Genomic DNA, 25,188 nt, shown 5'->3' on the forward strand with positions numbered 1-25,188 from the left:
CGGGCCTGTTTCTGGGATCACTTCACACTATCCAGTGTGGCCCAAGCTTTGCCCTGTGCTTTTTTAGCCCTGCTGAGTGTCAGTGAAAAGCTATTGTCAGCTCTTTCTGCTCTCACCTTTTATATAGAGGAGCAGATGTTCAGTCAGAGAGTATGAACTTTCTTTTTGCCAGCTCCAGCCCACGACTCACACTGGTACCTGCTGCAAGACCCACTTACATGCTAGGATTGACTGATTGTATTTCTTAGGTGGGGTTAGCATGTACGTACAGTAAGACTGTTTTTCTCCCTTGTCAGCAGATTCCAAATGATATGTGATAGCCATCTGTATCTTGCACAGTGCATCTACATCTGGAAACAGAAAGGGCCCAGAATGCATGATCCATAATAGACTACTGCTCTGGATGTTTTCTAGCATTTTCTGACATACATAGGAATGCGTATATCCAGTGTATGACACGATGATACGCAAGATGTCTGCTTCTGTTATGTACCCTGGTGCTTAGAACTTCAAACACTGGGATTTTAGAAAATTGTGAGGCTATGTAGAGTAAAAGTAGCATGCAATTAATTTTGGTGAATTAGTAACTGTAGCACAACAATGCCAAAGCTTTAATACTGTTTACATTTTACTTACGTAAACTAGAATTGTCAGGAGGGCACATTCTGTGATCCTGTGTCGGTGAGAAGTATACCTCTGAATGTTTCTTTTTTGTTGCTCGTTTTCTATAGTATTCAGAATGATGCTCTGCGTACTATAGGAAACAGTTATACATAACAATATGTAACAATTGGTTGCTATGAATATAGAAGAGTCAGAGTAGAAACTAAGTAGCAAAAATGGCTTAATCTATAAGCAGTTTATTTCCTTGTTTGATGGAGATATTTACAATAAAAAAGGAAGTATAATAACTGATGCAAGAGAAGAAAATTTAGTTTTCTGTTCTTTTTCTGCATAAAGCTAAGCCTCTTCAAAGAGCTCTCCTTTCTTTTAAGTGGAGTATCATCTCAGTGCCCCCACTTTTGGGTCAATATATTTTTCTGTGTCAAATGGACATTAATACACTTGTGGCTAATTCCACGTTTACACGTGGCTGTGTTCATGGGTGTGAGTAACCATGCTAGCACCTTGAAAGTCTTCAGGATAAAATTCAGAGCCATTTTGCACAGGAAAAGAGAAAAGGTTGGGAAAGATGAAAGTCCAAAGATACGAGTCCAGTCTCATTTACAGTCTTAATTTTTTTTCTTTGCCAAATTTCATTTTACCCATGCTTCAGAATAGATGAAGGAGAAGCTAGAAAACAGTTTGATGGTCAGACATACTAGAATATTCCCGTACTTACTTCTTTATAAAAGCTAAGGTCAAAAGGTTCAAAGAAGAAAGAACTTGGTTTTGGTTCCAGCTGAGCATAAAGGCAAGTATTGATACAAGCTATTCTGATTTAAACCACTTCAGGATTTGAATGTTCTGATAATTACACAAAGATCCTGTACGTTGTCACTGCAGAAGATACGTAGAGTTTCCTTTTTCAAAGAGAAATATTTGGTGCATGTCCTTTGACTGTCTCTCTTGTGGGTGGTTATAAGATTTAAGAGGAGTTTTTCTTTATAGTCATAGTAGTGTCTTAATTTTAATTTTTTTTTCAGAACCTCGTGTTCAGTAGCCACTGTAAAGCAGTTACTGGCTATAGAGATCATGTCATACATCGAAGGAGATCAGCTACCTCATGTGTACGGTGCTGCCAGGTGACTGAGCTGCCATCCTTCCTGTGCATAGCCAGTCCACGGGTAAGTCCAAGTTTAGTTGTAAATTATGTATTTTCTGTTGTGTTTTAAATCTTGTTAGAATTATGTCTAAGGAACAGGATGATCTATTAGTTTCTTTGGGTTGGGTAGAGCTGTTGTGAGGATATCCTTTTTCTACTATATTCAATAGTGGGGTTTTTTCATAGGGGAAGTGACTGTAATGTGTACCGAAGGGAAAAGGAAAGTTGTAAGATGCACCCAACAGGAGTTATTCTGTGATATGTAGATTTCACTTTCTCCCCTAATACCAAGAGCAGTAAAATTATGGAAGAGATTGTCAAGTAGATTATTCCCCAGTAATCTAAGGGGGAGATGTAGGTATGATATGAACAGAATGGGGTGGTTGTTTGGTCAACTGTGATGACAAAAAGGGTCTGAGGAGCAAAGTGTTTTTGAAAAGGATGTTCGTTTTCTCTCTTTGTGTCAGCTTATGCTCCAAAACAGAAACACCAAATTGTGATATATAAGGATTACTTGAGTTGGCATTTTCGAAATCTTTTGGATGTTAAGTGGTACTGCTTGGGATTGCCCATCAACTATTAACTGAGTTTTGAAATTAGTTTAGCTTAAGCTTCCTGGGCTGACACAAGAGACCTTCATACGTGTATGGCTATTGTTTTCATTCCATGTTGTTGGATCTTGACAAAGCTGGACAAAATGTACTTATATTAGCAGGCTATCCAGATGCTGTATTTTTTAGTTACTGTTAATGTTGTTGCTGTAGGCTTGATCAAATGGGGCTGCATGTGCAATTATACATTGGCATCTGGAGAAGGGAGGATGGCAAGTAAGACTTTGCTTATCACCAGCATGCTGCTCCTCGAGCTGAATTCACCTGTGCCTGCAGCTCTAGGGCCCAGGAATCCAACTGAATTCTCAGTCATGTATTGCCTCCCAGTCAGGACATATATTACCTGGTTCAAGAACAAGCAGTTATTCTGAGAGTAAATTGTGAAAACCACTTCTTCAGATTCCTTTGATTTGTCGCCCTTTCCACTTGAATCTGCATTGCAGATAAATGTGTTGAATACTTCCTATACATTAGGAAGGGAGGAGAGGGGCTCAGAAGGCTACATAGGAAGGGGAAAAGAAAGAGGAGAGATCATATTTGACATATATTCTGGTGAATACAAGTTGCTTGTTTGGGCTTGGCTGGTGTATAAAAATGATTAAGTGGCAGCATGGATTTTTGTTTCTAGGAATACAAAGACTTGATTTTACGCTTGTTAGAAACTTTTGGCAGGAGTGTAGAAGACCTGAAGCAGCAGAAAAAGCACATATGTTCTCAGAAACTGTAGCCTTCTGTTGTTGTTTGACCTGTGATGAATTTTGGGAAGTTAATGGAGCAAACGATAGAAATAGAAACGTATGTTTATGTAGCAGCTGCCAGGGGTAGTTGTGAGAGGAGGCTTCAGTGTTGTAGTTTTCTTTCTGTGCAGGCAATTTTCCGGAGCACGGTCAGTCCTCTATCACAAAAAAAAAAAGTAACTTGGAGTATGGATCTTGTATTCTTGTATTCATTAAGAAGCTCATTAATTTGGTTTAGAGTGCTATTGTTTGGTTTAGTTTAACAGTTCAGTAGATCCCAGTGTGTCAGAGGTGTTGTGGTGAGAAGTGGTTTTGGGCATCTCGCAACGTCTGGAAGATTAGCTCTGCATGGAGATAAATGCAGGAAGCATGTTGTGATTACCCTAATTGAACAAAGTTATTGAATTTAAGGTGGCAGTGTGTTCATGTATTCCTGTCACTGTATTTTTTAGATGTATTTCTGAACCACGACTGTTACATTCAATCAGTTTGACAAGAATGTGTTGACATAGGAGGGTTTAGTACCAAGGACTACCCTACCTTTTGCTACAAGTAAAACCACAAAAAAAAAGGGAAAAAAACCCTTAAAAAGCTGCACCATGACAAAAAAGAGAGAAGACGCATGAACAAGCTTGAATGGAAGAATTTTTTAATCTGTTTCAGAAATGTGTCATTTTTTCTTCTAAGGCCATGTAAAAGATGCGTACCTCTACCCTAGAAGTATGTGTATATGTTTAAAAAAGTACGGAGCTGACAGTAAAGACAGCCTTACGTCCTCCGATGTCAGTCAGTGTTCCACAGGTGTACTTCCTATGTGGGAAGATTTGTTCTTTTTAATGTAGAAATTGCATTGAGGCACACACAGAGTTTGTCTCCTACTATTATTGAAATATAACTTGCAGAATCTTATGATGTGACTTTATTTTTCTTTTAAAAATCCTAGTGTACAAATCTATTGATTTCAGTAGACAAGCCACATTTCTGTGTCAAAAATTAGTCTCCTGTGTTTTTTGTGTAGTCGATGCTGGTCCTAGGTGTCCTGGAAATAAATAAGACAGGTTGTTTGTGCCAGAAAGATTATTTGTTCCACTCTATCCAGTGGAGAAAGAAACAACTAAGTCTGTACCATAGTTTTAGTGTACATCAGTCTTCCGGCAACGAGACTTGAATTGTGAGCGGTTTTGCCCTCTCCCACAAAAGACAGTCCTATGCTTTGACTGCAGGTGGCGGTACAAGATAGCATCAACTCTAACAATATCTACGAAGTAGTGGGAATGTATACAAAGTCTTACTTAACACAGTCCCTTTGAATTTGCAGTGTTTCATGTGACTGTGTGCATAGACCTATAAACCAATCTGGTTTAAAAATAGCTCTTGGCATCTTCCAAAACAATAGCTTTACCGTTATTGTGAAGATGGCTTTTTTTTATTTTACTTTGATATGTACCATAACTGTGCTTATGAATCTGTTTAAACAATTGATTTGCCCTTGCAAAAAAAGTCTTTCTTTGTGAGATTAACTTCTTCCTATGAGAAGAGCTCCTGTAAAACAGGAGTAGACCACAGGCTCCCACCAGGAAGATCTTGCTCGATACCTTTTACTTTGAGTTAGCTGCTAAATGTTCAGAGAGGAGCAGCCAGCATCTAAGTATCAGACAGTCTGTTCTGAGGTATGGGTTGCTCCCTTCATCTTACAGTTTTTAAAGCACAGTATTTAAAAGTGTTGATATTTAAACTATTTTATTGTTTATTGTTTAGTTAACCCATTAAAATATTTTTATTTGCGTGATATGATGCTAGGTATGTTGTTGTCGATATGTAGCGGTTAATGATGTCACGCCAGAGTAAGCTGGAACAAAAAATTCATCCTCCTTCAATACATAAAAGCTTTTTGACTGCAATACAAAGATAGTTCTTTCACTGCACTTAATGTTTTGATTGTCCCATTATCAAACCATTTCCCACCCTTTCTTGATTCTCCAGAAACTCAGCTGCTTACTGTTCACCATCAAACCCTACAGATTCCCATACCGTTTCTTCCTGTGCAGCTCTGTCTCCTTTTTTAAAATGCAAAAACTTTCACAAGTTTGATTTCTTCTGTGTTCCTTTTCATTTGTTACGTTGCTTTTCATAGTCCCCTAGGTAATGTGTTCATTATGCACAGTGTTAGGATTCATGATAATGTTTTTAACTTACATGAATCTCTGTGGATGATCTTTTTTTAGTTGTACTTCTGAAATAAAAGCAGCAATGACTGCTAAAGTAGTGATTTGTTTGCTTCCTATATGGGTGAAGAAACCAATAAAGCATTGCAAATTTTAACTTTTCTCTGTTTAAAGCTCATGCTGCAAGGTTATTTGTCTAACATTAATTTTTAGTTTCATTTATAAGTGAGTTTACAGTATGTTTTAAGTCTCTTCATAGTATGCGAAAGTTTCTACTAGCTTTCTTTTGTAAATTAGGTTATAAATAGCTTTTGTAAATGCTTATCCCAGAATGTTGGCCCAAAACAGACTTAGATTCAGAAAAGGTAGGAGGAAGAAGTTGGCCATCTGCATTTTTATTGGAAAGATTCTTGTACTACATAGTGAATTGTTGTATATTTATATTTGAGTGAAAGTGTTGTCATTATTGTATTTGCTTTGGATCATGCAGTTTAACTCTAGGTGAAGTATCTGCCTCCAGTAGTGTAGGCTGTCCTGGCTGTATCATGGCTCAGTTACGCTTTTGTTTTTTATTACTTCAGTATCTTGAAATTATCCCTTACCCTGGTAAGGGACAGATGAGAGAAAGCTATAGATTGTACAAAGGACAATCTTGTCAGCTGGAACGAACACTTTACTTGAGGATCTTGCCATTTGGCATATACCCCGTTGGCTAATGTGGACCTTCCACTCTCTGTCCAGTTCTGGGTGGATGGGGCAGAGCAGGGGGAGTTAAAGTGATGGAGCCATTCCAGAAAAGTTCACATGGCGTGAAATCAAAGTTCCTGTGTTTGCAACACTGGTTTGTCCAGCTGGGTTGTACGTACTGAAGAAGGTAATAGGGCAAGGGATTCACAGAACAGCCAGAAGAAAAAGATCACCCTGTGTTTACTTGCACTGTTTCTGTTCAAATCGGATGTCGAGCCCAAGAAATGTGCTGTTCCAAAACTGGGCCATTTTCCTGTTCGTTTTTTTTTCCTTTCTAATTTATATATCTTCCTAATTCTAAACCATCACATGAATTTCTGGTAAGGATGATATGTAAATCTCATCTCTGCTGGGTAAATACTTGATTGTGAAGGGCAAAAATAAATAAAAAAAAAAAATTAAAAAGAAATCTAGGCAAAATGAGAGGTCAGCAGGGATATTATTCTTTTACTCTCAGCTCTGCTATCAGTTGTGTAGCAGCTGGCATAAGGCATTGTTTATCAAAAGGCAAGTAGTCCATGCCTGGTCCTTTTGCGGTGTGGGGAGATGTTGCGTATTTGCTTATTTTAAACCAGTCTAAGATTGTTTTCCATTTCCACATGTTAGTAATGATTTGACTTTTAAAATTTGATCCTGTGGGAAGGTACCTGAGCTGCGTATTTGGGAATGAGGGGAAATCTGAACAAGAATATTGATTGTTATTTTACTTGTAGGTAACAGCTGTGCCACTGGAGTTCTACTGCAATGACCGAAGTGCAGAATACGAGCGCAGGGCACTAAAGGAAGGAGGAAGTCTTGAAGCAAAGCAGTGTGTACTCAGTGGATCCCCTGAGCTAGCAGCTGAGTGGCTGAAGCAACGCTCCCAGTTCTTCCCAGAGCATCCAGGAGGGCTGCTAGGGATCAGGCCTCAGAACGGCTGGTCTTTTATCAGGATACCAGGTGAGTTTGAGGTTGTCATGGAACAGAGATGAGATAAATAAGGACATCTGCTCCTCAGTAGTAATTATGCTTGGTTGTGGGCTTTTTGAGGGGCAGGGGTAGTTGGTTGGTTTTTGTCCTGAGTGAAAGTTAACCCTGGTATCTTAAAATACAGTGTGATTTCACATGCTCTGTCTGGAGTAAAGCTGTCGATGGATACTGAACAAGTCTAATACAAACTTTTCTAATGCTTACAAACCTCTCTTAGCATGTCTGTTCTCCAAATGACTGTAAAAAGATGTATTTGCTTACTAAAGCACAGTCTACTCTCACAACCAAATACCGTTTTGAGGTTGGAGATGCAAAGATTGCAGGAAAAGTGACAGTTGTACATTGCGTCCTAGTGTGTTGGAAGACCTTTGTATTGACCTAAGAGGTCTTTTGTTGGTTTTCCCAGTGAAAAGATAAACATTACTTGTAGCAGTCTACTATAAGAAGGACGGATTTGGGGACCAAATTTATAGGAAATTGGCCTGGGAAACAAGGCATGAGGGATTTACTGAGTTTCAGTTGGAATAAAGAAGACTTATTCATATTTCCTGGTAAAGTGGGGAAAAAGGTACTAGTGTACTAGTAAAGTAAACATGCTTAATTTTTTCCTAGAATTATACTGAAATAATCTAAGATTTGATAGAATTTCATTGCTCATACTGCGGTGACTTTCATGGGCCAGACGCAGTCTAGCTGTCGGAAGATGGTCTTGAGCAGTGAGCAGAGTTCTGCAGAAAGTACTAGAGATCTGAGAGATAGCCAAGAGGAAAAACAGCTTACACTGCCAGATGCTAAGTTATTCCCAGACCCTTTTGGGTCAAGGATGTTTGGCAGGGGAAGTTAGTACAGTAAAAGGAAAATGGCCTTTTGCTTGCTACAGTCCAGTTTAAGAATGTACTTCATAAGTACTTGGAGTCATATGAAGCACATGTATGTGTACTTATGTCATGGAGAAACCATTTTTCATGAGCTTGCACTATATTAATGTTCAGTGACAGTTGATGATTTTATAGTTTTTTCAGGAATTCATTGAATTGTTCATCAATTTTTTGGAAACAGAAAAATGAATTGCTGTAGCAGAAAGGAGGGAAATAGTGAAGGGATTAATTAAGGTAGAAGGCATAGATAGAGAAATGAAAAGTAGTCGATGCAGATAGAATAGGGAGAGGCCTGCATTCTCTTGAAAAGACTGCCGTTTTAAGCCAATGACTTTGAGGAGTAAAGATGGGGTACAAGAACCATAAAGGAGTGAGTGAATAGGTGCAAGGTTAGAAAAATTGTTGTCAAAGCACAACAAAGAATTTGTTTGAGAAGTTGAGAAGGCGGTTGGGATGAGCGTGTTACGTGAAGCTGGCTTAATTTAGGAGGTCTTGGAGCTAAGAGTGGATTAAAAAAAAACATTTGTTCCGTACAGCTGTGTTTTAATTAGTAGTAAGGTGACATTCAAACCTAAACTTATTCAAAGGGGAGAGGGCACATACCACAACAGAACAGCTGTGTTTATACGCGCAGGAGCAGGCATAGTGCATTGCAGAAAGTGACTGATGTGCTGAAGAAGCGTTTATGAGGCTGAAGTCTATCAAGTGTCAAGTGCAACAGTAGGTGTGAAGGTCTGTGGTAAATAGGTGAGAAGAAGAAAAGGGGATACCTTTCTCTCCTAACCCTGATCTATCCTCTCCCAGATTCAGCGTTCCCAGTACCCTGGCAGCAGGCTCAGCTGCGATCACTGTGGGAATCTCTTGAGGCTTTTCCTGTTCTTTGAAAGAAAAATGGTCCTGGATTAAATGGCAGGAAGTGTCTGAGTCCTTTTAGCATCGATAAAAAGCACCGGCCCCACTGGCTGTTTACTGTGAGAGCCAGCTAGCTCCTCACTGACCCCATTGTGCCGTGCAGACTGTCGGGAGGGGAACCAGGGGTGTCAACTGGAACCCAGACTTTATCTCTCTTTCCTCTGCTTTTTACATGTCCAGAGGCGCTTTTTCTCGTTCTCCAGAGAGTGGTGAGCCCAGCTACAGTCATCTGCCAGAGCTCCTGACTGGGGTTATTTTGAGTCATAATAATTTGTAACTATTCTTCCCAGGCCATAGGATCCCACTGTACCCCCCTGTAGATAATTTACATCCATATCCCTGCATGGCTGGAGGCAGGGACGTTTTTTTCAGACTGAAAGCCATACAATATGATTTTACGGTTACTTTCTTTTTGGTCTGGTTCTGTTTTCTTGCTTATTTCATACAGTGATGAAGAACCCAAAAATTACATCTTGGGGAGAGTTCTTTGACGTGCAGTCCAGGATCTCTATCTCCTGGCTGGCTTATAATGTTGAAAGTTTCTTTGATGCTATTAAAAAAAAAAATAAAATCAGAAATTGTCATTGGAAGTTTTCACCAGTAATTTGCAATTCTACATTTTCCATTTTTAATTTTGAAAATCCCATTTTAAAAAGAGGGAACCTTCTTCCCCAAGGTAAAAGGGAATGAAAAATAGAAGTGAGAGAAACTAGAGGTGGAAGACACTTTTTTTTTTTTTTTTTTTTTCCCCCCTTTGGAATAGTTGTGTTTTCTGAAGATGGCATGAATAAAGAATTACATTTTCTGTTACTGCTTTCTGGAAGATGTCCTTGGAAGCGCTAGGTGGCAGACTTTAAGCATGCAAAAATATTTGATCTTGGAAAACACAATGGTATCAAGATAGCAGGCTTAGAGATGCCATGTTAAAGTCAAATGGTTTTGTCTTCCAGAGGTGATCAATCTTCTGTTGTTAGTTCTGTTCTGCTTTCCTAAAAAAATCCCAACAACCAAAACCCAAAACTTTCTCTCCAGTGCAGTCTGCTCTGATGCTGAGATATTGGACAAATGATGAACTGCTAACAAGTTGCTAACTTTTCAGGCTGTAAGACCATCTGCAAATAAGTTCTTTACTTGTAATTTGAATTTTATTGCTATTTAAAAATAGTAACTTACACAATGGAGACCTAAGGAGCCAGCAGCAAAGGACATGCATCATTTCCAGTTACCAAAACATAATTCTACCTATTCATGCCTGTGTGAGAAAAGTAGTAGCGTTTTGCTTTTGGAAACTTTCTAATATGTTAATCTGAGCCAGCTGAGACTGACTTTTGAACAGACCCTGTTTGTTCTCTGTTTCCTGCCAGTCAGATGGCTTTTGGTTAATAATCATATTAGTTTGTCGTGTATATCTAGACTTTTCATGTTGCTTCACTCAATTTAATTCAGTCCGAAATAGCAAGCTGACCAATTAGAGTAAAAGCAGATAGTCATGGCTGTGTGGATTTAACAGAAAGAATAACATTTTTTATAAAGAGTAAACATTGCTACTGTGCAGTTTTTGACATACATGTATTTTAAAAAAAGATAACCATAAGTCATTTCCATTTTTACTTAATTGCCTAGGTTCAAAGTTTGGTTTTCCTTAGAAGAATGCATGAAACTATTAACTATTTGTATGTAATTGAGACCAAGTTCTGTTCTAGAGATGAATGTGTCATTGTGCAGTATGTTGCACTTAGAACAAATGCCAGCCTGTGCTGTGGTCTTGAGTTTTCCTTACAGTATCTCCTTGGCTTTACTCTCTAGTTGATGGATCGCTAAGGTAGTTGCTAGCGATTCAAGCAATGATGTGGCGCTTGCTCCTGGCAAAGCAACAAGATAACCATCAAAAAGGAGAGCAAATTAGAGAAAAACAATGACTATCTAGATAGGCAGACAAGCAAGAAAGAGCAGAACTCTCTTGTCTTGGATTCTTAGCTAGTGAATTGCAGGAGCATGGCTCTAAAGTTACCAAAGGAGGGAGGGCTCACAGCATTGGCTTATAGTGCAAATAGAATAGCTAATAAGCGATATTGACAACTCACAGTTTTTTGAATTTCAGAAAGCAGATGTTGGCTGCATCTTCTGACGTCCTAACGTAGATTCCACTAATTCCAGCACTAAGTCCATTATTTATATTTAAGCTAAAGGATATTTTTGAAAGAGATCTTGACTGAAACACTAACGTGATGCAGAATCCACCATTTTTCTGGATAAAAGTGTTGCTGACTACTTTTGCTTCACTATTGAAAGGATAAGAGGGGGAAGCATGCCTTGTTTTTACAGTTTTAACAAATAACTGGATACTGTGCCTTTCTCTGCTAGTGTAAAGTTCTCATCTGTTGTTAAAAAACTTTGTCCAAAAGAAGAACCTTAAGTTCTTCTTAATAGTGCCAATTGCTATTTGAAAAAATTAAATGGATCAAGTTTCTGAACGCCCTGGACGCTGCAGGAAAAGTTTTTTAACACACTGAAATCTTGGAGATTTTTCCTGAATGCTTTCTGGTTTTTACAACCTTTCTGAAAAGTGTAGAAAACCTAGGCATGTTATTTCAAAATGATCTTTTGAATTCAGTGTAGTACAACTGAATAGTAGTTTGCTTTTCTTGGCAAACCCCTGGCTGTATGTGCAAGAATCAAATTTAGGTCTCTGTGGTACTTCACTGCACTCGGGTACTCATGGGCTGCGTTGCCTGCCATGCTTTTAAGATCTTTTTAGGAGTGCTGTTGTGTGATCTGTATTCCTCTGTTCCACTAGCATGAACTTGTTTTTAGCTATATTAAAATGCATGGTGCTGAGATAATTAATTAATTTTTGTATACACCTTCTTGGGTTTTTTTCAATTGGGGTATCATGCGAGACAGTTAACTGCCTTACAGAAAGCTGGATTTTCTTCAGCCCATGAGTTAATTCATTCTGTGCAACACGAAGTATGCAGAAGTGTTACCTGCTAGACACTAGAGAATGGTACCTGCTAGACATGTTGAAAATATTTGGGTTCTGTACTAGCCTGCACCATCTGCAGTTGTCAACTTTCCGTTTTGGCTGTAAACCTAAATTCAGACTTCCCAAAGAATAAGGAATCATCAGTGGCCTTTCCAACAGATAATTTTTTTGGAAGAAAATGTCTCTTCATCCTCTTTCAACAGTCATGTATTGTTTACTGAAGTTTATGTACAGAATGTACAAACAGGAAGATCGCCTTCCTGAAAAATACTTCATGAGCAATGCTGAAATAGAGAGGACATGAAGTATAAAATCTGAAGTGACTTAAAAGATCGCAATCTGGAAACATTTCTTAAACAAACAAAAAAAAAACCACCAAAAAGCAGAGCGCAGGGAAGAAAAAGAAAAAAAGAGAAGTTAAGGCAGTGCTGTGAAGGGGCTGTTATTTTACAGTGACCTAGAGAACTTCTTCACTTTCTGTGTTGCTAAGGGGTTTGATCTTGAAACTAGATCTGTGGAAGATAAGTCTAAAGCTCAACAGCAGGTAGCAGCAAATGTCCAAAGGACAGCATTTTAACGTGACAAGTGGAGCAAAGACTTCTTCAACTATCAAGGCACGTTGTGGTTGTTGATCTGGTCAGAATGAATCCTTAGATGAGGGAAATGGCTATCCAAAAAAGGACTGAGTCTATACTCATGAGGAGATCAATCTGTGATTCATATACTCCTGTCCCAGCAAACAAAAGTTATTGTTAGCAGTGCGATTGTAAGTGTCATCCAGAAGGGATGTTGCAGTTTCTTCCATCACAACTCATTACTTTAGGGATTATAATGCAGTTGAAGTGCTAGGAAAGCTCAGAAGTTAACTTGTTCCACGTAGCTGTCTTGGTTTTATTAGTTACCTGCGTTTCTTCCATTTCTTTTTAGACAAAGAGAGTCTGATCACTGACAGTGGAAAACTTCATGCTCTTGATCTACTGTTGACACGGCTGAAATCTCAAGGGCACAGAGTTCTCATCTACTCCCAGATGACACGGATGATTGACTTACTCGAGGTAGGAGAGCTATAGCCTACAGAAGACAAATTCTGAAGATACAGATTTAGCAACCATGTTTTGGAGAAAATACTGTAATTTGATGCAGCAAACCTGACGTAAAATTACTATACTGAAGGATGAGAATGTAAGAGGTGCCATACAAAGTTATACTGAAGGTCCAGCCTAGTGTTATGCTTCCACCAGTGTACAACAGCAAATGGTATGGGGAAAATGTATAAAAATAGTGATACTTCACAATTAGTCCCTCAGTGTCCAGCAGTTTGAAACTCAAGGCCTTTGAGTCAGATGTGCCTTCTGTATATTCACTAATCCTAAATGGATTCTTCTTCCATGAAATTGTTCAGTTGCGTCTTGAGTCTGTAAACTTTTATCATTTGTGCTGCCCTGTGGCAAGGGGTTGCATGGCTTAATTATCCTCTTTTGCTGGTTTCAAACTGCTTCCTCCTGTATTTGTTTGATGCCCATGTGTCTTTTTATTGGAAGGAAGAGGAAGAACAGTGATTAATTTTACATTATGTTGCTTGTAATTTCAAAGACTTTTACTGTTTTCCTCTGTCATCTCATTCATGTGCAGAAGTTTGGTAGACATTAATAAGGCACATACAATGGGAAAGAAATTAGGAACTAAGTCATTACTCATTATTTAAATACACTCAGTCTGCCTCAGAAGAAAAAAAGCAAAAACAAAACAGTATTTGATTAGCAACCATGCCTCTAAAGAGACAATATCAGGAGAGCTATTAATTTCGTTTCCTAACGTTTAGAAATAAGTACTTTCATTATTCTGGGCTTCTGTTGAAGACAGCAAATTTTGAGGTTTTGGCTGGATCTGAAAAAAAAAAAAAGGAATATTTTGTGTCACAATGCTTCTGTCCCTTATCAGTGAAGGATTAGTAGTAATAACTTTTATGACTATCTAATTCTGAGTAAGAAAATAGGAGACTTAATGTATGTTAGTTTCAAAGAGGCAATCCTGGTAAAGTTTTCTGATTATGAATACATAGTAGGTGGGAAAATATTTGCATTTGGCAGTATAATTTCAGTACTGCTAAAACACTGAGATCCTGTGATCCTTCAGCTGTTAGTCCTAGGTGTACATGGGCTCCCACAGCAGTGTTTGACTTGGGATCCTGTCTTCTCCACATAAAATGAAGAGAAAAAGTGAGAAGCCCAACTCAGTAGCTGCCTAAATCATGAGTCCTGTATGAGCAGGAGTGCATTTTAAGGTCAGCAGTTAATAGTTCAATAACAAATCACAGGCTGCATTTTGGTTTTGCTGCTGTGAGGAAAAACAGAACTTGCGTGGTTGCAATTCTGTATTTTGGCTGTTTGCCCAGCATTGCTTCATATGCCTCTTTTTTGGCAAGCCTTGAACGTGGTGCAGGTTTGTTGACACCCTGCGTTACACTATGAAGCTCATAAAGCTGAGCGTTTAGTGCTTCTGTCTTTTCTGTTAGCATTCCATTTTAAAGGCTTGGGAGCACACCAGTTTGCTGTTCCACCTCCTAAATGCTCAACTCCACTTACTGGGTTTTATTACCCAAATAAGCCACCTACCCAAGTCCTCTGTTTTTCTTTCTCCCCACCCATATAACGGAAGCTGGAGTTAAGCAAGCTAAAATCGTAAGAAAATCCATACAAAAGTTGTGTAGCAGTAGGTATTTTATTTTTTTTCCTGACCTAAGATAGCAAAATACATCTCCTCTGCCTACTTGAATATGAAAGAACATAAGATGTCCTATTTCTTTTAACAGTGTTTTGACTGTGTCAGTATAACTGCTATGATATCTTACTAACTAATCTATGCAGGTCAGAGAGCACAAAACACATTGTTTACAAAGTTATAAAACCATGTTTCTTCGATTCAGCTTCAGCTGAGGAACTGCTGCTTAGTTCAGACATTATAAAATAGCAGACATAAATACAAAGAAGGAGGAAAATAATTTTCCAGGGATAAAGTATAATTGCAGTACTGTTACGTCATGCAGATGTGTATTTCATACTTTTTAAGATTGTCATGTTTGTTTTTCTCAATGTGATTGCTATATGGAAGAGTAATTAATCATTCATGATTTCAGTAGGAATCACTTTACGTTCATGTGATGAGGGCTCAAATTATATTCTGCATGAAGTAAAATGTCTTAGTTATGTTCTATCAAAAGTTTATTAGTTGTGTTAAAACATAAGAGTACTCAGTTTGGACTATGAAATAACATGAAGGAAAAACATTTCATGGTTTTTGAGAACGTATCAGTGTCAAAGGCCAGAAGAGCACTGATTTTAGGAGCACTGCATTCTTACCATACTCGAGTCATTGTGTGTTGTTCGTTTCCTGTGTAGGTATTCTGTTACCAGGGCCACTTTCATTATTTTTCCTGGCTTGGTGACCCCCTAGACTAAACAAGATTTGCAGGTGGATTTTTCAAGCAGGTCTAGTATAAGTATCTCTGTAAGAGATTAAAGCCTCCCCATGAGGCTTCCCCCATATTCCCCCACCCCATCACTCCTTGTGGGAGCAAGAAAAACAAGCAGTCATCAAGTGTTTTCCACAATTATAGTAGAGACCAAGGTTTGGGTTTTGTTTGTTTGTGGTTTTTTTTTAATAGCTAAAAATGTGCTGTTTCTGCAAGTGATCAAGGCACTAAACTGCTGACAAGTGTAGTATAAGTTGCAATTTTTTTTCCTCTTTTTTCTTCTGAATTGAAAGAGTGTACCGTTAATATTTGGAAAAATACTGGATAAAAACAGTTCACAAAAAAGGATATTTCACGTGAGCACTGTTACACTACTGTGAAGTATCCTTCTTGATCAAAGGAAGGTGGATAGAGGTAGACCAGAACCTTTTAAGCAGTGTTGAAGAGATGATTAGCTAAAGGCTAATGTACTGAGCTAGTTTGCGGGGCGTGGGGAAACAACCCATGATTGACAATATTACAGGTAAAGAATAGCTTATTTTGTAATTTGTGCCTTAGTGCACACATCTAAGGTCTGTGATAAGGATAAATGCACCTGATGGAATGGAAGAAGTTGTTTTCTGTTTGTGCTGAAGTTTGTTTAGAAGAGAGTAATGAAGAGATGGCTAATAGTGAGATGAGGGAAAACTAAATCAGGATGTTAAAAGGTTGAATCATCATAAAGGCAGATAAAGACGGTAACAAAGAAATGGAAGGAAAAGGCCCTCATGATAACAGAAAAAGGTTTGATCAAATCTTGAGAAAAGGTCACATAGTGCCTAATTGACTACTGTGTCTCTCTGGTTTTAGTTGGTGACAGAAACCTGCCATGGAAATGGAATAAATCTGTAGTAAATGAGGGTTAAGTGTCTGTATGGCGAAGTAGCTGTTCTCTGCTTTAAACTTATATTGTTGTACTCTAGAACTCACGCTAGCCATGAGCTCTGTTTTGTAGAGGTAGACCAAGCGTGACTTGGGCTGTTTCCATGTTGTTTATTTTATTTTATTTACCTATTTTTCTCTTTCATCTGCCATATATTGAAGTTTCTTTCCAGTACAGCAGTCTTTTTCCCAGGTTCCTTATAGTATGGCAGCTCTTTCACCTTTTCTGCAGTAGTAAGCAGAACAAAAAAGGAGGAGGAGCCCTGAAGGATAGATAGGTGAAAAGAAGAACTGGGCATGACTGTCAGAAGGTTCATGAGAGTGCAAGCACTGCCACGTCTTCTCTCAGCACATCAGTTCTGTGTCTGCTGAACACTGCAGCTTGAACAGGATGAATCCAATAGTTCTTGCTGCTAAAGCACCATCTGTTTCCTTTCTGTCTTCGTTTGCAGTCACAACATCTCAAAAAGACACATGCAGCAGTAGGGTTAAATTTAATGAATGTAACCAGTAGGAGTTGCATCTCTTCAGCCAAGGATCACATTGTTAAAATATGAGTGGGTATCTCTCCAGAGAAACTCTATGGATATCTGTATAGCCTGAAGATCTTTCTATGTAATTCAGATTTTATTCATAGTTGGCACAGGTATCAGAAAATGCCGACTACCTTGGAGCATGAAAAATGTCTCTCATTGGAAAAATGAGGAACCTACAGCATTCCTGGTTGATGCCATTTGGTTGCGTCCCAGGCAATGGTTTCAGTTCTGCTGCTTGGCACGAGCTGTGGGCTGACACAGCACTGTAATGTTCAAAGTGTTCTTGTAGGCAGTGAGATTCACAGGCGCTTTACTAGCGAGATAAAGCGTCGACAAACGTTTAGTGTACCATACCGAGTTTTTCAAACCACTAGTCAAATGGTTTAAAATGAACAGCAGGCAGATACAGTTGGTTTGTTAGGAAAGGTTTGCTTATACAGCTCGGGATTTAGTAAAAATTTAGACTTTGTGAAAGCAAAATTCGTATTTTAGTGATTTTTATTTACCTATTTATTTATAAGAAAAGAGCATGTCCCATAACATTGTCTGCAATGCAGCAAATGCATCCCCAACTCTGGACTGACATTGTCATTTATGTCTTATATGAAATGCAGAAACTGACACTTGATTGAGTAGCTTTAATTTCTGAATTTCTATTATTTTAAAGTATTGCTTACATAAGATTGCTTGTAGCACATTTGTTGGTGGCATTTAAGGATTTTTTTTTTTAATTTTTTTTTTTCAAGTACCATTTCTACTTGTATTGTTTCTTCTGGAAAAATCAAGTCTGAATGGTTTCAAGAGCAAATATATTTTTCTGATATGTGTTCTTTGCAGGAATACATGGTTTATAGGAAACATACCTACATGAGATTGGACGGTTCTTCAAAAATTTCTGAACGAAGGGACATGGTAGCAGATTTTCAGAACAGGTAATGTATTTTGCATGGTGTTTCTAGGTGGTAAATTGTGTGTGCATAGAGAGTTGCTATAAGATGTTATGGAAATAAATTAAATTTGCACTTAAATTATCTTTCCTGATATCAAGTGGACCTCATTTATCTGGAACAGTTTCTAGGTGGTTTCCTGACCAGGAGTCACTGATGTTGATATTGAAACCAGTTGTATTTAGGAATTTGTCATCTGTGAAACAGTCTTGGAAGCAATTTTAGTGTACCCACCAATTGTGCTTCTTACCGTTCTAAATACGCTATTGCTTATAAAGAAGCTCAGTAGAAAGCCAGCAAATGTTTGTTCATTATTATATGCTCTGACAATTGACACTGTGAAGATTAAAATCTTGCATATGCTAGAGCTTTGAAAGTGACCTAGTTTTCTGCAAAACAAACTATTTAAACAGGTTTTATTAAGAAGCATTAAACTAATATACAGGTGGTAAAATGGGGATTTGATTAGATAGTAAGATATGCTAACTCTTTTTCATTTAGTAAAACAAAATGGATTCTTATAATTTTTATGAGTACATCAGAAAAGAAGAGTATGTAATCATCTTATTATAAGTTAATATATTTTATTATAACTTTGTCTCCACTAGGGTGCATTATTTATAATGATTGAATTTATGGTTATTAAGTTTCCTTTTAACCATGAGATATGGCTTGGTAGGATGTCATTTTCGTATGGCGTTTTACAGTAAGGTTACCCTTCCTGGGTGTTAGTTTGTAAGGTCACTTTCCTTTTTCAGAGGAGTTAGGTTCATAGATTATTGTTTATTGCGGGGCGAAAGCAGCATTCTAGAATAGAAAAATATTCCTTGTGTTAGCGGTCCCAAGGTATCATAGCTGAAGATAAGAGAAGAAGCCATATACAGCCTTTCAGGCCACTGGTTCGTGAGACTTAAAGACCTGAAGGAGTGTGTTGCAATGATGAGTCTTCTAGTGAACTTCTCAGAGCAATAAAACTTGAAAAGAGTGTGTGCCAAACACCTGAAATAAGTGAGAACACCATGCAGTACCTTTCTGCCTGTTTCCACGTGTCAGAAACAGGTTCCTTGCAGGTTATGACGTCCTCCTGGAATCCTGACTCTTCTTCCTGTAAGGTCCTTTAACCAAAAGAAGTGAAGAAATTTGGTTTTATTAATGAACAGAATTTGGTTTTATTAATGAACAGAGCAACTGAAGAAAAATAATCATTTTGCCAGGAAATCCCTTTGAGATATGGGTCAGCCAGTCTAAACAAGAATTCCTATTAAAATGTTAGTTGAATTCCTCTTATGTATGATTTACTTATGAGAAACGTTTCCAGGAAAAAAAAGCCTGAGACTAAACTATCCTGCAGGATATCCTAACAAGGTGCTGAAAATATACGGCTATGGAATGATAATTTGTTCCTGTAGTATGTGGCACTGTCCATTTTCTTTCCTTCCCATATGGCATTTCCAGAAGCATTTCACAGCTGGATGTTCAGGTTACTGTCTATATGCACGCTCCACTACTGTTACAAGAGAGAAAAGATTTCCTGGCCAAGGGTTGCCTACATTGCTAACAGGCACCTGCTGACTCCTTTGGCTTTGTACCTGCAAGATGAAGTTTAGAGGTTGACAGCACAGCTTCAGTTCTTCCCAGCTGTCCATAGCTCAGGGATGGATTTTTGTACTCCTAGATTTTGGACTGCCAGAAACCTTTCTAATTTTAGAGTTCTTGGTGCTTTTTTTTGGTGTATGTTAATTCATAGTTTTCAGAACGATTTCTGTTGTCTATTGGTAGTTTCTTTAGGTGGGGTGGGGGGAAATCTTACCTTGGACCAGAACGGGTTCTTGTGAGAGTCTGGATTTTATGATACAGCCTTGCCAGGTACTTGTGAATGTCTTGATGTTTGAGTCCTGAGAAAATAGTTCTACTTGACCTTCAAGGATATGGAGAAAAAAAAGCTTAGTTTTTTACATTTGTTGAGTTGTATTAGCATATGCGTAATAGCATGCAATACACCCACACTCCCTCCAGGAAAGGCAAGAAGGACCCTTTAGATTTGATGAGTGGACTTCCAAGGACAGACTGCCTACACATAGTTAATCAAGAAGGAAATGTCCCGTGCTGCTCATTCAGCAAGAGTTTCTGGTGTGTTACTAATTTTTTCATGCACTAGTGTACGGACAGTGTGGTGCCGAAAGGACGTGGCATTGCAGAGTGCTGTCTTTTAAGCAGAGGGCCTTGCTCTGTCACTGTCAAAGTACAGTATGTCAGCCTCTTTGGAGCCCTTACAGGTAATGTCTGCTTTGTTTGCATCAACCTGTTTGCAGATCCGTATGGTGATAATGCTTTTAAATACTGCTGACCCCCCCAGCAGCGCTAGTGAGGTTCACAACCTTAGCAGAAATCCTGGTTTTGCTGTTACCACTTGAGTTTCCATCAGTACTTGGTCATCCTGTGTACAGACCTGTCTCCTTTGTCTTCTGTGTGCTCAGCATTAGAACTGCCATTGAATCTCGACAACTTTTGTCTGACTCCTCAGATTGTAGCTAGGGCTTAATGCACTGCTACTTGTCTAGCGTGCCCCACCTTCCTCAATTACATAAAGGATTATTAGGCTTAGAGGATTATTCCAAGTCAGGTGTTGGGATGCTTCATCTCTCTTTCAGCAGCCAGCATCACTAAATCTGGTGTCAGCCAGTCTAACCCTTGGGGCTTGTATAACTGTATTAGGGTTTGTGAATCTCCCAAGGAGGTGTTCAGACATGGCCTTCCTGAAGTGCGTTGTGGAATGACCATCCATATTCTAGTAGGGCCTTCTATCTGGAGGGGCACGTTCACCAAAGGCAACTTGTTTGTCATCGACTTTTATGCTGTCTGAGGAATCCCATGGAATGTAAATGTAATACAGTTACCACAAACTACAAATGCTCCAAGGTGGGAAGGACAGCATGTGTGCAGTAATAATGGAGTTCACTTACAGACAGTGTGTTTCAAAGAACTTGAAATGAATGCTTTTGTGCAGTATCTGATCATTAGTGCTGCCTACGTAGTCATCCTTGAAACATTTTATGGTCAATCATAGCTGAATTGTTATGTGACTCTTGGGATGAATCAGTTTATCCTCATTTACAGGTAAGTGGACAAAAGAGATTAGAACTTCTAATTTGAATCAGTGACACAATTAGGACTTGAGTTGAAAAGTTCTTAGACTGAAGGACTTCTGTTTGTGCCGGTGGACCCTTGTCCTTTTCTAATGTACCTCTATAATTGCCAGCTTGTTTTTATATTAAGATTATTCTTCTTCACCCTCCCCTCCCCCCCGAGTTTTTTGTTCTGTTCAAAGCACAAAATTTAGAACAAAACTTGGATTTATGCAGTTTCAACATTTATTTTTCTTTCTTTATGAATTGACCATTATTAAGGCAAGATTTTCTTTAACATCAATCAGTTCTGTGAAACAATAAATTGTTCTTTGTCCATATGAAATCTGAATTTCCAATGTGGGTGAGATAAACAAACCCTGGTTTGTTTTGGTAGCGATTAATAAGCTGCTATTGCAAATCCAATGTTTGTGTGTTCCAGCAGTCCTGATCTGTAGATTAACTTCTCTCACTCATTCATATGTGGTTTTTTTTTCCTTGACCATGAACTGCACAAAATGTTCTGAAGTGTTCAAGTGATAGAAATAGCCCTGATCACTTTATATAGGTCAAAAAAATTTATATCTATAGTTATTTCTTGTTCATCATGCACAAAATAAGGGGGTTTTAATCTTTTTCCTCTACAGGAATGATATTTTTGTGTTCCTGTTAAGCACAAGAGCTGGAGGCTTGGGCATTAACCTTACAGCTGCAGATACGGTAGGTGAAGTTCGGTAAAGTAATACAGAATAAAAAAATCATCTTATTGATGTATATATTTATTTGCTTTTCCTGCCTCATCTGCCTCCAGCCACCATTTTCCCCAAGGTGCTCATCTCCTGCCTTCCAGCCTCATGATTTATGTAGGAAAAATGGTCTTTCTGTGTGAATGTTGGCACTCTTTTAGCCATGCCAATCAATATTTTTTTTAGTACCGCCATTCACATCATGAAATTGCATAACCTTGTTTACTTTGCTCATGTTTACAATGCAGTACTATCTTGATGATAAAGTTGTAGAATATTGGACACTTGGTACACAGTTTTTGGTTGCAGTTGGAAATATCTTCCTTCTCCCCACATACTTCAGTACCGGAGTCTAGAAAGGAGTTAGATGACTGTCGGGGTCTACAGGTGCAAATGCCACTTTCATACAGTGAATGCTGTTTCATGTATGACTGTTTGCTCTTAAGGTTCAGCAGCAAAGGAATCAGTAGAACAGGTATCGGTTACCCTTTTTTTTGGGCACAGAAGAATGAAGCAGTGCCTCTAAAAGTACAAAGTCATTTGTAGTTGAGTATCGGCTAGTCAGGAAGGATACATTTCTTCCCCCCTACTCACCCAAGGTATAAAGGCTCTGGTTTAGGTGAATTGCAAGGATTTGTACTCCAGAGCAGCTGGCACTATTTATTAGGGAAGGAATACTGATCTTCATGAATCATTTACCTCTTCAATAACAGCTATTCTTGTGCTTCGAGCCCAATACCTTGTGTGCATGCAGATTTGACCCCAGGACAGACTGTAGTCACTTAGCCACACAAAACCAAAAATCTCTGAATCAAAAATGTTACGTAATTCTTTTTTTTTTTTTTTCTTAAATACCCTATCGTATCTTGCTGCCACTTGCAAGAAATGGGAAGAAAGCAAAAATCTCTAGGATTTTCAGGGTTTAAAAGTTCTCTCAATTGAAGTTTCAGCAGAGGAAATAGATGGAAGCATAGACATGCACCTGCAAGGTCCTTGCACAAGCATTTTTAGTTCTGTGTTTTTGTAACTTTCTGAATATTTTACCTTGCTCTCTATAAGGCTTTTTTAAAATGTTTTTGTTTTGTATGCTTACTGTGCATAAAGTGGTGTTGGAATGATAGGGCAATATGAATGTTATGTGGCATTTCATTTTTTTGTAGTAAAAGCATTGGAAGCGTTAGACTAGATTAGACTTCATCCAGGTTTGAAAGAAAAAAAAATTGGAGTATCACTTCTCATGTGAAATTCTAATTTGATGGGCTTTTTCTTCTTAAGGTAAGTAACACTAAAATGGGTTTGTGATGTGGTTAGCCTATAACTAATTACATGGCAGTGATTTAATTAGGAATTTTGTACCTCCAAAGCACACTTGTTGAAGAAGATATAAAAGACATTCTGTGGAAGTTGAAACATTCACAGCGTCAATTAGTTTGAATTCATCTGAAATGCAATAGGATTGGGCAAAGCTAAGTTAATACAGCCTGCAGTGGGGCTGTAATTCTGTGGGGTGTATAGCAGAACTTTTATTCTTATCAATATATTGGATTTTTGCTTGTTTAATCACCAGGTGCTCTAAGTGTATGATTTTATTTAATCCTTCCTGTTCTGGTGTTCTTTTGCAGGTGATTTTCTATGACAGTGATTGGAACCCAACAGTAGACCAGCAAGCCATGGACCGGGCACACAGGCTGGGTCAGACAAAACAAGTCACCGTGTACCGGTTGATCTGTAAAGGCACCATTGAGGAGCGCATCTTACAAAGGGCTAAGGAAAAGAGTGAGGTAGGAATAAAGAAATCATGTGGAACAAGAAGCGGTATCAGAAAACACATACCAAAATGAGTAAAGAAACAGAAAAAGTATCTGCAAGGAGAGAGAAGAGAAGCCAAAAGGGAGTGTCTTTGACTAAATAAAAAAATCTGTGTCCCTAACACAGCAGCATTACAGCTGCAGTATATGAACTAGGAAGAAGCTAATTATTTACACTATGACTTCATGAAAACGGTTTCTTATGATGCTGTGGAATCTCAGTGGATCTACTCAGTTCTCAGTGGAACTACTGAGGTTTCTTTAAGACTGGAGCTTCTGTTTTTGCTGTGTCAGGGCTACTGATTCCTCCCAGGTTATACTGTTATACCATAGCTGGATGTTTGGGTTTTTTTTGAAAGAAATTTGGAAGGTAATTGTGTGAAAATTATTTGAGGTATGAGGCTTGCCAGAAGATCTCAGTGTCCTGCAGCATCAAGCAGTAAGTCTATTAGAAACTTCAAACCTCGTGACGCTTTATTGGCTAGGAAAAAATTAAGCAGATTCACGTTATTTGGTAGCAGTAGCTATACTATATAACACATTCATATGTTTTGTGTACTCGGGGTTTCTTTTAGCTTTTGTCTTAATCAGGTGCTCATCATGGTGCTGCAGCAACTGAAGCATCTCCACTGAATGCATTCACGTTTCCGTTGTTGAAACTTACCCGTCTTCTCTAGGATACTGCACTAGAGTCACCTGATAATCAACTTAAAAATAAAGTGTAGTCTTTTTGATGGTGATCCAAATCATTGAAATTGGCTTATGCTAAAGCTTGTTCTCTTTTCCTAAGTTACAATCTTTTGGGTTTTTTTTTTGGTTTTTTTTGTGTTTTTTTTTTTTTTAGTATAGTTGCAGTCATTGAGGTTGAATTAATTGCTTAAACTGAGACGCCAACTCAATGTTAAGATTTAGTTTTCAGTCAAGGAAACTAAAAATGTTATGCCCTTTAAGAATGTGATCTGCATGATTCTCTGTGCAGATTACTTGAAAAATTGGACTGACGGAAGTACTGCTGTATTTTTTCTTCTTGTTCAGCAGTATATTAATACTATTATAATTTCATGTTTATTACATGGTGCTGTAGAAGCACAACTTTGTGCGAGGGCTGGCAATTTCCTGCTTTCTAGCTCGGTTGTTTCTCGTATTTTATACTTTATTAAAAGCTTCCCTGAAATTTTCCTGCTACCTTTGGTATGATAGAGAAGTCAATTCTGACTTGGGCAGATGCACTGGCATCTTTTTTTGGCTGGCTTTCAGTGCAGGGTAGCGAGAATGGTTCATGGCTGCTTTGAGTAATTTTTCCCTTTTTTCTCTCTTTGTTTTATTCCTTCTAGATCCAACGAATGGTGATTTCAGGTGGCAATTTCAAACCTGACACCTTGAAGCCAAAAGAGGTGGTCAGCCTTCTGCTGGATGATGAGGAACTAGAAAAGAAACGTATGTGAAATCCGTGTTGCAGCGTTTTCCCCATCTTCCACTTCATTAGCTTATGAAATCTGTGTTTTTATCTCTACAAACACATGTATTGCTGATAACAACTTCTGTTTCCTGGCTCTTTTTGTATTGCCAACTCTTGTTAGTACAAGCTGGTTTCATATCACTGCTGAGCTGAGAGATGAAGTTGTGTGAGAGACAGGATGATGTGATAAAGTTTTTATTGGCACTCATTCAGAATCATTGCATTGTTCCTGAATGACAAAGCTTTGACAAGAATTATGTAGGTCATGACAAGAAAAGTTTTAGTAAAAATGCTATATTTTGTCATACTTTTGAAGCTATATTAGAGGTATATGCTTTTATGTTGCTTGAAAGAAGAATTTCACTGTAAGGCTTTTTAGTAATTTGAGTACAAATAGTGTGAAT

General features: G+C 38.3%; 1 protein-coding gene across 2 annotated transcripts in view; it reads left to right on the forward strand.

Moving 5' to 3' along the window:
* The window catches only part of INO80 (INO80 complex ATPase subunit), a 69,810-nt gene that overhangs the window by 38,190 nt on the left and 6,432 nt on the right, over positions 1-25,188 (forward strand). For both annotated transcript variants that reach the window (XM_063332336.1, XM_063332335.1), the window contains exons 25-31: positions 1,647-1,787; positions 6,739-6,964; positions 12,698-12,825; positions 17,537-17,631; positions 21,419-21,491; positions 23,140-23,298; positions 24,660-24,762. In XM_063332336.1, the coding sequence (XP_063188406.1) occupies positions 1,647-1,787; positions 6,739-6,964; positions 12,698-12,825; positions 17,537-17,631; positions 21,419-21,491; positions 23,140-23,298; positions 24,660-24,762 (925 nt within the window). The remainder of the gene's footprint in view (positions 1-1,646; positions 1,788-6,738; positions 6,965-12,697; positions 12,826-17,536; positions 17,632-21,418; positions 21,492-23,139; positions 23,299-24,659; positions 24,763-25,188) is intronic.

This window comes from Chroicocephalus ridibundus, chromosome 4 (genome assembly GCF_963924245.1).
Source record: "Chroicocephalus ridibundus chromosome 4, bChrRid1.1, whole genome shotgun sequence".
Classification (NCBI taxonomy): domain Eukaryota; kingdom Metazoa; phylum Chordata; class Aves; order Charadriiformes; family Laridae; genus Chroicocephalus; species Chroicocephalus ridibundus.